Genomic DNA, 13245 nt, shown 5'->3' on the forward strand with positions numbered 1-13245 from the left:
AATGAATAAACAAAGCAATCAGCGCGAGCAGTTTTATTAGCTAGCGAGATAGCACACATGGAAGGAATTAAAACGCGGGACCTGATTTTCCGAAATCGGAGTTAACGGCTGTGTTTCTTCAAGATAACGATGAATAATAAGAGTGCAAAATGAAATAAATTATTGAATTGTCATGCATAAAACAGATAATGGCTGGAAATAAAAACAGATAGTGTTTCTTAAGGTGTTAGCCAATGCATTTTTTAATAGATTAAAATTTTATACAGATCTATTTATCATATTTTTACTACTATACACTTTTCAATAAAAAAATCGAATAAAAAGTCTTATTTGGTGCAAAATAAAAAAGCTTGAAATTGCGCATAAAGATTGGATCCTACAAGACACAATACGGTGAACGTAAAAGGCACAAGTGTAAATTGTGAACAATATATTGGGATTGTTGTAAAGTTATGTTTAAACACATCAAAAAGCTAACAATTACTCGTAAACACCCTGAAATAATATTTGGTAATAGAAAGAACAAAATGAAATAAAACTCCAACACAACAATTGATCAAGCAGTTAGTTTACCCTTTCAGCTAGTTAGGCCTCGTTAATTAAAAATCAACATTTCCGTCTTAATTAGAAAAAAAGAGATATCCATTATGTCGGTAATTTTCGTCTACGCTTCAGAAGTGAGTTTTCCTGTAAAAAACATAAGCATGAAAATAATGCAAACGCATTTCCCACAAACTACATTTGTTATGAAAACGTTTTCAAATCTGTCGTCGTTATTCTAATAAATCAATTTTCCTGAAGTCTATATAAGCACTTACCCCCTTCGTATGCCCCTCTTTCATCTGGTTTTCGGCGGCAATAGATGGTGACACCGAGGATTGCGGCGAAAACTACCAGCCCCAAAAGCGTCCAAAGTACGATTTCGGTTGTGTGGCTAGTCGACGGAGCTGTACAGAGGATAAGTGTTAAGGAGACAATCCTTAAACAAGGTGACAAGCGCGTTCACCTAATCGGATAAGACGGCTACTACGAATTTTTTTTTAACAGAAACAAACATAAAAATCAGAAACAAGAAAGGCTAGGATATTACCTCCGCCAAACACATTGGACACAAACAAAAGAAAGTAAATAAACAGATTAGAAATAAAAAAAAAAAAACGCAACGTTAGCGTATGGTGAATACAATTAATTTGGAAAATCAAACAAAGATGTCTCACAATTCAAGGCGTGTTAACGGTTTAGACCATTTATGGTTTAAAGCGAACCAGGGTCCACATTTCATTCACAACAACTCTAATTTATTTCAATTACAGGGTTGGTTTACCTCCTAGGTCGCTGTAGACGGAAACCGACCTGCCCTCAAGTGGTTGCGCAGGACGAAAGTTACCGGAAAGCAGAGCTTCAGAAACCGCTGCATCTGGTTGAACAATAACTGTTGCTTAGCATTATTGCTACACTTTAAAAAAACTATTCGGAGAATAAAAACTTTAAGAACAAAGTATTCGTAGAATAAAAACTAAAACAAACCCTAAATCCGAATCATTTAAATTAAACGATAAAATTTGTATTCAGAATCATTAGATTGGACCTTTACAAAATAAAATCGTGAAGCGCTCGTGAAAATCATCGAAAAACATAAAAAATGTGCTTTGTTAACAAAATTATCACTGGCAAAACTGCTAGGTAAGCGAGAATACGAAAAAAAAAAAAAAAAAAAAAAAAAATAGACATGCTTGTTCCTTCAGTATAAAAAATTACCTGTGTCTTTTAGCAGCGAGTTGGATGCATCCAGCGTTCCGTTTCCCTGCACTATTTCGAGATGGTGTAGTTTAAAGATCGATTGAAACGCTAAGAACTGACAGAAAAACAGAAAAATCGTGGCGTTAAACAAGCGAAGCAAGCGTATTGACTTATTACGACTAGCAGCATTAACCCGGCCAAGTCGAGTAGGATACACGCTTATATATTTCGTTTTAAATAAAGCTTTTTACAATAACGTTTTTCTAAAGTTAAGCTTTTTTCGAATCTACTCTTGCTCGGGCACATACAACAATGAAGTTTCCTATATCTAACTTTATCTCAATTAATCTGATGATATTTTTGCAGGTAGATATCGTAAAGTGCATATGGGTGGACAATGAAAATTTTACGTTTTGCATTATTTAAAAAAGGCTTACTCGTTCTTTGCTGACAGATATGGGGTGAGTAAAGACCGACCACATTACGGATTGTGTACAAGGAGGCGTCGTAAGAGAGCCATAGTAGCGGTAATACGACTTGTTGGTGGGAAGTAGATCCATCAGATCCGGGCCATTGACAACGGGAAATTCATCGTCTGTAAAACAAACAAATAGTTAATCCCACAGGCGATTGTGAAAAGCTCTGAATTCTTCAGGTCTTGGATTGAGAGATATTTAACCTTTTTTTTTAAAGTACGGTAAACCAGATATCAGCTAAACAGTTGTGTGCAATATACGCAATTACACATGCTACTTTTATTGGAAAAAATGGATGGATTCGTTTCCACTGCCCTGTGTGTAAACTGAGCTTGGACGTAAAAAATAAGCACTGTGTAATACATATATTCGAAACTGATTTGAGACTCAATTTTGGGAACAATATACAACAGATGCTATAAAATGATTAATAATTTAAGCGAACGACGTTAAACCATACTAAAGCACTGACTAAGAATTTTTATTGGATATTATTTAATTAAGTATTGGTATTGGATATCAAACGGTGTTAATTAGGTTTACTTCAGGCTACCTTCGTACTGGATCAAATCAAAATATTCGGTAAGTTTTTCCAGTGCTTCGTCAGCTTTATCCGATGGCAGCTGCCCTTCGTCAACAACCTTGAAGAATACGCCAAGCACGGCAAGGTCATCTGTGTGGTCGTCATCGCCATCATCCTCTTTTTTATGGACAATGTGCATCTTAAAAAATATTCGTAAGGTTAATTTATTACATCAGGTGTCTTCAGGGTGGCAAAAAATCTACTGTTTTTTTCGCAAACAAAGCGATCCCACAAAACATATTAGCACATTACCACCGACTTGTTGTGCCCTACCTTCACAAACATCTTTTAAATGCCGACTGATTTCGGTAAGAGCTTCCATAGATTCGCAGTTTACGTTAAATAAATATGCAAGTATATTTGCAGTTTCCTAGGTAATAATTAAACTTACACGTGTGTATTTAAAAAATCCGATACGAAATGCTCAGATTTAAAATTCTTCAAATCCCGGGTCAGTTATTTCAGGTAATATTTTTTTTTGAAAGGATAAAATTTGCAAAAAACGACGAGGTCAAACTTGTTTTATATTTTGTTACTAGAAAGACTGCGACGCATAACACACGCAAATTTACAGGAAAACACATTTAGGATGTGAAATGGGATTACATAGCTGGCGCCAGGAAGTTACCTCGATTGGGAAGTGTTGGCCGTTTACAGTGTGCTCGGAGCCACCAGTTGATGTGACGCCCGACTCAGACACGACAGCCCTGGCCCAATGAAAGTGAAGCTGATGTGCCTCAAACTGCATCCCTGCGTTCTCAAAGTACAAGTCTTCCGGCAGGTTGTACATCACTGACAAAACAAAACGACTTTTAGTCCAATACAATCGCACTAAAAGAAATACGCTTGTTGAATTATGTTGCATTTAAATTTTAACGATTCATTTTTACGCACCCCAAAATAATATTATAATATTTAATGCTGAAAGCACTATCTCTCGAAAGGTTTTAAATACAAGTAACGATTACTTTTTTTGTTTTTTAGTGGAAACAATTAGTGGATGTGCAGGACTTCTAAAAAAGCACAGTTATTGTTTTTTAAATTAGACATCCAACGTAACTGATAAAAAAATAGCGTATGATAATACTCCAAATCGAATTAGACGTACTTTTTCAAAATAACAAAACTATTGCCGAATCTTAACAGAGGAAAGTAGCAAATTATACCTTGAAAAGGTACTCTTGGCGTGAAATTACACCAAAAAAGTTTTGTACAAATGCGCATGGTCTATAAATTCGCCAATCTTTCGAAAAAGTTCTCAAAACAATCTAAATGTTCTTTCGCTAGCATTTTACAATAAACGCAAACACCACAGAAGGCTAACGTTTTTTCCGGTCTACCTGTGTGCCCATTGTTAATCAGTTCGCCATAGGTTTGCTCGCTGTAAGACGGAGAAAAAGAAAGACGTTTAAGTTCAGCCGACTCCTTGATTGACTTGGTGGCAAAGTCGATGGGCGATTGCTTCGTTCCGCTACATTCCTTCTCAGTGTCTGACCAATGGTTGGGCCCTTTGCAGAATGTAACGCTATAAGTTAAAAATTGAAAAAAGTTTTTACACGAAAAAAATGTTAAGGCCCTGTTTCAGTAAGACCAAATAGAAAATTAAGAATTGAATGTTAGACTGTAAAAAAATAACAATTATATTTTTGTATGACACGGCCAAAATGTTGTTTTTACCTGTTGATCGTGACAATTTGTACACGTATATTCAACTGCTTCTTGGGTTAATAACCCGTTTGACGTGATGAAGTTATGTGGCGTACACACAACCGCGTTAACGGATAAATTCGTTAACGGATAAATCATGGTTAATTCGTTAACGGATAAATCAAGTATTATTAATTTTACATAATTCCCAGTGAGTTAAACGATAATTGTATCATTTGGCGAATTATGTAATGATTTCAAGCCTAAAGTAATTGTTCTGATATGCTTTATTTCCCCAATTTTTAAGAGTTAGGGCTTCCTTAAAAAAATTAAGGAGGGCAAAAACCACTGATCTATCCTTTAACGTTTCTCTGGTCCTAGTTTGACTCTTAATTTGTATGTTGAACATAAACTTTGCAAATATCTACATCTACACTCGCTTTAAATCGGTTAAAAATTTATTATTTTTAGTTTTGTTTATAAAGCACCACGAGCATAAAGTGCTGTGTGCCGCAGCTACCGTTTAACTGTCGCCCTTTTTGACTTTGCATGAAGCGTCAGGCAACCGTTTGCTAGACTGTCAAGCAGAAAACCCAATGAAATCTACGTTACAAAACAATCAAAGGCAAGTGAACCACTGATTTAACGTTTCTCCAGAATGCGTGTATACATAACACATAACAGGTCCCAAAGCGTAGCTAAAACTTGTGGTATAGAAAGCAGTAATCGTGCCGTCAGTTAACACGCCAGATAACACTGAAATTACCGACCCGTAGTACAAAAACGTGCCTAACATTCCAAGCGAAAATCACTTTCATTCTCTATTAGGAAGCGCAGCACAAAGTAATCTATAAAGATTTGCATACCTCAGCAGAAACTGCAAAACCTACCGTGTTCGCCGTCGTAATGCCAGCCACTTGCTGACGTCACATGAACATCTGCATAAACAGAGATTTAAGTCAGCGGTTTTACGTATCGTTTCAAATTGACGATAAGCAGACTTTGCAGTAAAACTTTTTAGGCGAACCTTTGCGTCTATCTTGTATAAATTAAAGCTTATAGGGGCGAAAAAGTAAAATGATTTAGAAATGCAAGAAAAGTAAAATGAATTGTAAGTGCAAGACAACGCGGAAGTCCAAAACAATGCGCAAAATAGATTTGTGATATTTCCCAAACACCAGTCTTTCTACGTTGTCAAATGACACTTGGTTCACTTAGGAGTTGGTCCTTCGTCAGTTCAGCTGAGAGGGGGAACACGCAAATGCGATCAACTAATAGGAAAATACACAATAAGACTTACAAGGCAACGATATCTAAAGCAGAATAATCTATAATACCAAAGTATTTAGACCAACAACAAAATACAGGTAAATTTAGTAATATCCACGACAGAATAAGATTAAATCGTCTGAATAAGAAAAAAAAAAAAATCAGACCTAAGGGAGTAAAAGATATCTTAGGGGGGCCGTTTATCTGAAAATCTAAAAGATAAGAAATGTAAAACGTCCATTTTCGGCGTATTTAATCATAAAACGCTCCTTTTTTGCTCATCAGTATTTTGTCAATAGACATATACTTTGTTGTTGTGCCGCCGCCGTTTTTAGGTCTGATGCAAGTGAAAAAAGGTTGCGGAGCACTTGCCTATAGCGTTTTCGGGGAAAGCGGTTTGCTAAACAGTATTTCACAAGAGCATAAGTGCAGGTTCGTTGAAACATAAACCCTTGCATAACACTCACCGATGTCGTAGAATCCGGTAACGACCCTTCCGTTGAGTTCTTGGGTAGGCCGAAAGTTGTCACTCATTTCCTCATCTTCGTCTTGTTCCTCCATTGCGTGATTTGACTCGTGTGAGTCGGGCGCATCTGTTTAAAACAGGACAGGGTCACAGGAGTCACCAGTCTAGTGACCAGTTCCCTATGCACTGCAAGACACAACCGATTGAATAGAGCATTTATTGACGTACATAGTCTATACGCAGAGTACATAAACAGAGACTTGCTGAGTATTTCCGCATCCTATCAGAACATGGTCTCGACATATATACTTTGTTGCTGTGGTGGTCTAACTCACACTGTGTTTACATGAAGGACAAATTATACTAAATGAACGTCATAAGAAAGTCATAATAGAAGCCGTGCTTCAAAACAACTTGCGGTGATAAAATAATACAAAAATATAGACTGAAATTCGTTTGTTAAAAATTTGATTGCAATTTACATTATTGTTTACATAATTCCATTCAAAATAAGTAATTAGCCAAATCGGATTTCATTTCGAGTAAATAAAAGCCATTTCAGATTGAATTTATGTAAATAAAACGTGACGTTAACTTTATTCAGATATATAATGAGTTTAATGACTTAGGTGCACTTAAATCACCAACTTTACAAGTTTATTGAAAAAGACTTGACTTGGACTTAAGATATGTTAAAAAGGCTGGTTTGCAACACTGCCTTTATAACAGATAGCATAAACTCAATACATTTTAGATTCGTTTTTATACTTTTAGTTAAATCTTGTTGTACGTGGATGATACCCTACTTTTAAAACAACTTTTGGGTTGGGCACAATATATGAAAGAGCAGACATTCGTTGTAGTATTAAGATTCAGAACTATGCTTTCAACGCACATTGTTTAAACGTTTTTATAGTCTTTTCAGAATGGCGCTGGGCCTAGTTTGACTTTTAATTTGTATGTTAAACATAAACTTTGCAAATATCTACATCTACACTCGCGTTAAATCTGTTAACAATTTATTATTTTTAGTTTTGTTTGTAAAGCACCACGAGCATAAAGTGCTGTGTGTCGCAGCTACCGTTTAACTGTCGCCCTTTTTGACTTTGCATGAAGCGTCAGGCAACTGTTTGCTAGACTGTCAAGCAGGAAACCCAATGAAATCCACGTTACAAAACAATCAAAGGCAAGTGCATACCTGGGGGCGGGGTTGTTCGTTTAGGTGCCACCTTCAGACTTTGAAGTATTTTGAGCTGTTGATTAAAAGGGTAGACATATCAGTATTTGTTGAAATAAGTGTTTCGACTTGAGAAACTGGTACCAGGCATTTTAATCTCCATTAAAGCACACGATACAACATTGTCGTATACTGTCAAAAATATAAAAACACATTTTCTTGTTTATTTCGTGAAGACTTTCCGCCTCCACACTAGTGTCAGAATTGCAATAAAAAGCTTGTAAAATTGCACATACAAATTGATTCACGAAACGTTGTACAATGTTCTTTAAAATTTAAAGAATATCTTTTTAGCGATAACCAGAAACTTTTTCCCCAATAAAATGTGTTTGAGCTCAGTTTATCATTTATATGGACGGTTAATGGAAAACGCTCGACTACCTGGAAAACACTAAAGTCAAGGTGTGGCCAAACACGGCTATTTTTTTCAGTATCGACACTGTCAATTTTCATGTTATTTAATATTTGCCTATTATACCTACATAATGCAAAAATATCGTTAAAATTCCAATATGTCTTTGTTTGGTAAATCTTGTTAGCATAAACACGCCGTGCGTCTCATGGCAGTTAGCTAAAATCTTAAGGGCAAGGTCTTTTGTCGCACTGTACGCTCCAAGGTATTTTGCTTGATTCCAATTGCATATTGCATACGAGACTTTTGTTAAGGCATATTACATTTTTGCCAAGCCGCCATAAACAAATCAATGATCCGCCGCTGCTCGGATTCTATTTATTTTTGTAAAGTCAAGTAAAACAGATTTTGGAAATTTTGAATGCTTGATTGCATTTATTTAAGTCCTACAGTGTGAATGAAAAGATAAGGCTCTTTGTGGTTACCCAAGAAATACCATCTTGCTTTTGGTCTCAGACTGGCTATGCACCCCTGTTCTAGTCTGTTAGTGAACTAGACCGTTGACATAAATTAGGACGATTAGTGCATGTGCTTTTTCCGGCCATTACGGCGCAGTACATGGCTCAGCAATGCGATAACGGAAACAGCGTAAGCAGTGTCGGTTGCCATATTTGGATACACGGCATGTACGCTTGTAGAAAGAGTTTTCTGTTTTGAAATAAATTTACCTGATCAGGCGAGATTGTTACTGGGTTTTGGTAGACTGTCCACTGAACGGCCTCGTAGCAAGGCGGGGTAGTGAGCGAGCCAGAGTATCGGTAATAACTTCCGGAAACCGGAAGCAACGACACAAGGCTGACGTTCTTGCTGAGGTCGGCAGAGTCACCTAAAAATGGAGTTTGTTTTGGTGTTTAAAATTACCATAATATTAAAATATTGGACATAGAGCAGAGAATCCAAAATCATTATAACCGAACACATACCACTTTTAAACATAAATGTTACTTGTCGAATTATAGCAATAAGTCAGTGTTGTAAACAAGTAATTTTAAATCAAAAGGACTTAAGTCCCAGTCAAATCGTTCAGAAAATAACTTAAGTTCAAGTCAAGGTTTTTTTATTAAATCACAAGTAAAGTCCCAGCATAATTATATCAAGTCAAGTCATAATTATAGCTTATGACTTGAAGTAAATTCCAAGTCAAGTTCTTACTAAAATTAGAAAAATAAGATATATAAACGAATTTTATAAAAAAAACCTTCCTCATTTTAACCAAAGTCATTTGTCTGATAGACTTAGTCAAGTCAAGTCATTTGCCCAAAAGACTTAAGTCAAGTCAAGTCATTTTTCCCAAATAACTTGAGTCAAGTCAAGCAATTTAAAAATCAGTTACTTAAGTCAAGTCATTGACTCAGTTTAGTACAACACTGTATTACGTTGCGTGTTATATTCCGCCGCAGACAATCGGCGATTATAGACCACAATGCATCATCACGGACTGATAAATATTATACAAAAATATTACTTTTTTAATAAATTGCGTAAAGGAGCATGGTTCAAGTTTTTGTCGTTGTAATTGGTAAGTCACGACAGATTTTTATTGAGTTGTTCGCACACAAAGAAAACGTTTAACATTTGTGTTCTGTACCGCTATGACATTTTCGTGCAATTTGTTCAACTAAAAAATGACCAACAATACAATTAAATCTTACTTAAGATTTCATAGAATATATAACATTTGGTGCAAAACTTCTTCACGCGATTTGTTTTGTTTTTGCCTGACGAGCAAAATATTTTACTAGTTCATCATTGTGATATTTCTTTGCGATAAAAGTGCGAAGAAGTACCAAAAACGAAAGCATTTGGGTGGGGCCTTTTGCATCAATCAGAGTGTAAATTTGGCGAAAAGTGCAAAACTTCAAAGATCAAACGTCTAGTTCAAGGACAGATAAGCTTGTTTTATGAAAAAATTAAATGATTTTTATTAGCTTTTGACATAACCTACTAATAATGGAACAGGTTTTAAGTCCACAGAAAACCTGCATGGCCGCACGACACATTGGTAAATTAGTAAGTAGAGCACATCTATACATTCTTATTCAGTTTAGGAAGGAACTTGGACTTTGCCAGTTTGAATTGCAATTGATTGGGTGTCACCAAAAGCAAGTGTCAATCGCATCTGACAAAAAACTCAAGATATTTTTAGCACAGTAAAGGGCATTTGATGTACTTGTATTTTAAGTGGGTAACAGTTAAGGAACAATTTAACGAATAATTGAGATTATTAAAATATCAGTTATAATTTAATTATCCACTTCACCTTTTTGCTTGGCCAATGCAGCGGTTTCCAACAAGGTTTGGTAAGCTGCATTATTTTTGTTTCCATTTGCTTCAAGAAAAATTCCTAAAACGGCTAAACCATCGCTCATATCCTTTATCTGGTCAACGCTGGTATATGGGTCCTTGATGTGGACAATGTGCATCTTTACAAATAATAACTTGTTCAAATAACCATTTTCATTATTTTTTAATAAATTTTAAAATTAGAAACTTTAGATTTAAATAAAAAAATAGGTTAGAATAAAAATATTTTCATGCACAACAACAAAGCATAATTTCATGTAAGTGCATAGGGCCCCAAGATTTTAAAATGGTAGTTTAATGTTTATTAATGTTAGTTCATCAAAAAAGTAACATCACAGCATGGAAAAGTACTGTGACTAATTATTTAAAACAGGAAGCAGAGTATGGCATGTTCATAGGTTGGCAAGTGTCAGCCACGTTCCAACAAACCTAATACAACATCTGCTTGTTGAGTTTATAAAATTATATAAATGAATGAAGGTTAACATTAGCTCATTTTAGATGAAGTACATATATGATGGAACCATGAAGAGGATATGTCACTCTAATCCGTACCACATCAATTGTTGTTGACTCTCATCCTATTTTCAATTGATTTATCCTTTTCAAAGCAGTGCAATTTATTCCACAATTAAATTAATTAATCTAAAGCTTTTAATTTCAAAGTAATTTAAAGTTATACATTTTTAGTCTAGTAAACATTGTAATAAATAATTTTGAGTAAAACTATATTTAAAATAATGCATTTTGACTTGTCATGCTGCCTATATCGACATTTTTGTTACTTTGCATACAATTAAAAAAAATAATGTACACCAACCTCAGCATCAAAGAAGTGGCCATTGACAGAATGCTCAGAACCACCATTAACAGATGAATTGGCAGCCCTCCAGTGAAAGTGTAGCTGGAGAGCTGTATAGGTGCCATCAATGCCACTCCCACTTAAACGAAATACCTTTCCCTTGGGAAAATTGAGCTGCACTGAACATTGAGATGTAAATAACAATTAATAACTGTAGCTTTATTGACACAAAAACACTACGATTGACTAGGGTGCTAATTAAAAAAAATACAAATTTAAATACTAAAGCTAAAAACTGCAGTTCACAGGCAATGTGATGTTAACATTCTTAATAACTTGTTTGAGATTCAATATCAATTAATAATGAAGCAGCTAATTAAATGTTAACATTAGTCATCTCTGAACAAGATTAAAGTAAAGAATTCCAAATTGGTGGTTACTATTTTACTATAAATATATAACCTGTATGGCCATTATTGATAAACTGTCCATCGGACAGGGATTGGTCATAACCCATTAATTGTAGAAAACCAAGTTTGTCATCTGGCACCACAGAGCTTGTCATTATGTTTATTGGAGATTGAGAAGACAAGCCACATGCTGGGTTCAACACATCCCAATCTTGTGGACCTTGATTTTTGAAAATAAAACTTTATACTGTATGCTATTAAATTACCGCTAAAAAGAAATCTAAAATTTATTTTTACTAACCACTTTTGCCTTTGTATTTCCAGTTTGATGCAGAAACATCTAAAAAAAACAATTGTGATAAAATAACAAGGGTATATGTACATATGTAACAATTGTTCTAGATGTATATAAAATTTAGACAAGTTTGGTTTAACATCTCATGGTAATTATTCTAATAAAAGTAACATATAATGTAGATAATATTAAACTCCAAACTTATTAAGTTGTACTTACCATCACAAACAAACAAACCAAACCAAATGCAAAGGAGTGTGAAATACATATTTTAACACTTAAATCTAAGAAAAAATAATATATAGAACTTCAGAATAACCTAAAACTATACAGAAAACAACGTCCAAACGCAAAACAAATCATTTAAGAAAATTGATCTACTGCCACACTTTCGTCGCCCAATCTCTTTTACTATAGGCCTCCTCATTAATTTCCCTTCCATAATGAAAGAAAACGTAAGCTGTATGTACGTAACTTTTTTGTACGCATCTTCCAAATGTCGATAAAATTTTAAGAGGGCACTAGCACAATAATTTATCAGAAACAATTTAACAATAAATAACATGCATTATAATTAACAAATGCAGCAACGTTTCATTACACGCGCGTTGTATGCTTTGTTACTATGGCAACATGTTCGGTTCAGCGCCAATTAGCGCAAGAGTAAAACAGATATTTATTTCAGTTATATAGAAATAGCTTTGAATTAAGCGGCGGCAATCTGTCTTTTCAACGCATTCGATAAAGACGAGCTAAGCTAAATGTATATCACTTTTCGACTAAATTATTGTTTGCTTAGTCAATAAACACCGCCGGCGTTGTGCTGTGTCCGCAAGTCAAAATCTAAGCTACTAACAGAACAGGATAACATTTAGACTACTAACACTGTTTGCCTCCATAACAGTTGAATTAATACTAACATTACGAAGCTAAATTGCAGGCCTATCTCAGATTGTGGCTTGCAGCCATAAGTCAAGCCGGAACTTCTATATTCCAAAATTCCCTCGGCGACAGTAAATGTTTGCCTCCACAACAGTTGAATTAATACTAACATTACGAAGCTGCATTGTATCTCAGATTGCGGCCTGCAACCATAAGTCAAGCCGGAGGTTCTATATTCTAAAATTCCCTTGGCGGCAGTATTAGCAGGGTCACAACGTCGTCAATTAGTGCTCCACAAATGGCGTTACGACAGAAACTCATCGTATACTTTGCCTACTAACTGACGTTTATCGGCGGCATATAAGTTAAAGACTAGTTGTAGGCTAAGCAGTAACATAATACGTCTCAACACAGCAAAAGGTCGCATATGCACGAATACATACAGTGCAGAGTAGACCCAGTTTACTCTACAAGATTTAAAAATGAAATATTACTGTGTAGGACATAAATATTCAATTAGGTCTAGCAAAACAAACTTTTAAGGCTATATTCTACGCCCTAACACATTTATGTATAGGCAGTGGTGGGATTTAGCCGGTTCCATAGAACCGTCTTGCGAAATTGTATGAGATCAGCGAACTGGTTAGCATGGGAACACACAATGAGACTTAAAAAGCAACAATACCTAAAGCAGAAAAATGCATGAAACCATAGTATTTAAA

General features: G+C 35.2%; 1 protein-coding gene across 1 annotated transcript; it reads right to left on the reverse strand.

The window, feature by feature from the left end:
- Positions 1 to 24: 24 nt before the first annotated feature.
- Positions 25 to 12152, reverse strand: LOC146137988 (uncharacterized). Its single transcript, XM_083393585.1, has 17 exons — positions 11861 to 12152; positions 11648 to 11686; positions 11399 to 11566; positions 10955 to 11115; positions 10091 to 10253; positions 8499 to 8656; positions 7380 to 7434; positions 6183 to 6308; positions 5337 to 5384; positions 4140 to 4307; positions 3428 to 3591; positions 2770 to 2938; positions 2178 to 2335; positions 1759 to 1855; positions 1325 to 1417; positions 819 to 947; positions 25 to 687 (listed from the first exon to the last, which is right to left on the reverse strand). The coding sequence occupies exons 1-17, from the start codon at positions 11907 to 11909 to the stop codon at positions 665 to 667; spliced, it is 1968 nt and encodes a 655-aa protein (XP_083249711.1). The 5' UTR covers positions 11910 to 12152; the 3' UTR covers positions 25 to 664.
- Between the last annotated feature and the right edge of the window lie 1093 nt (positions 12153 to 13245).

This window comes from Ascidiella aspersa, chromosome 7, assembly GCF_963924565.1.
Source record: "Ascidiella aspersa chromosome 7, kaAscAspe10.2, whole genome shotgun sequence".
Taxonomy (NCBI): Eukaryota; Metazoa; Chordata; class Ascidiacea; order Phlebobranchia; family Ascidiidae; genus Ascidiella; species Ascidiella aspersa.

Bases quoted from the DNA above. Each gene is read 5' to 3' on its own strand.
- LOC146137988 (XM_083393585.1), bottom strand. From the start codon at position 11,909: ATGTATTTCACACTCCTTTGCATTTGGTTTGGTTTGTTTGTTTGTGAT. The intron at 11,567-11,647 runs GTTAGTAAAAAT...TCAAAAATCAAG, and splicing joins GAAATACAAAGGCAAAAGTG to GTCCACAAGATTGGGATGTG. The intron at 688-818 runs GTAAGTGCTTAT...TGTTTTTTACAG, and splicing joins AAGAGGGGCATACGAAGGGG to GAAAACTCACTTCTGAAGCG.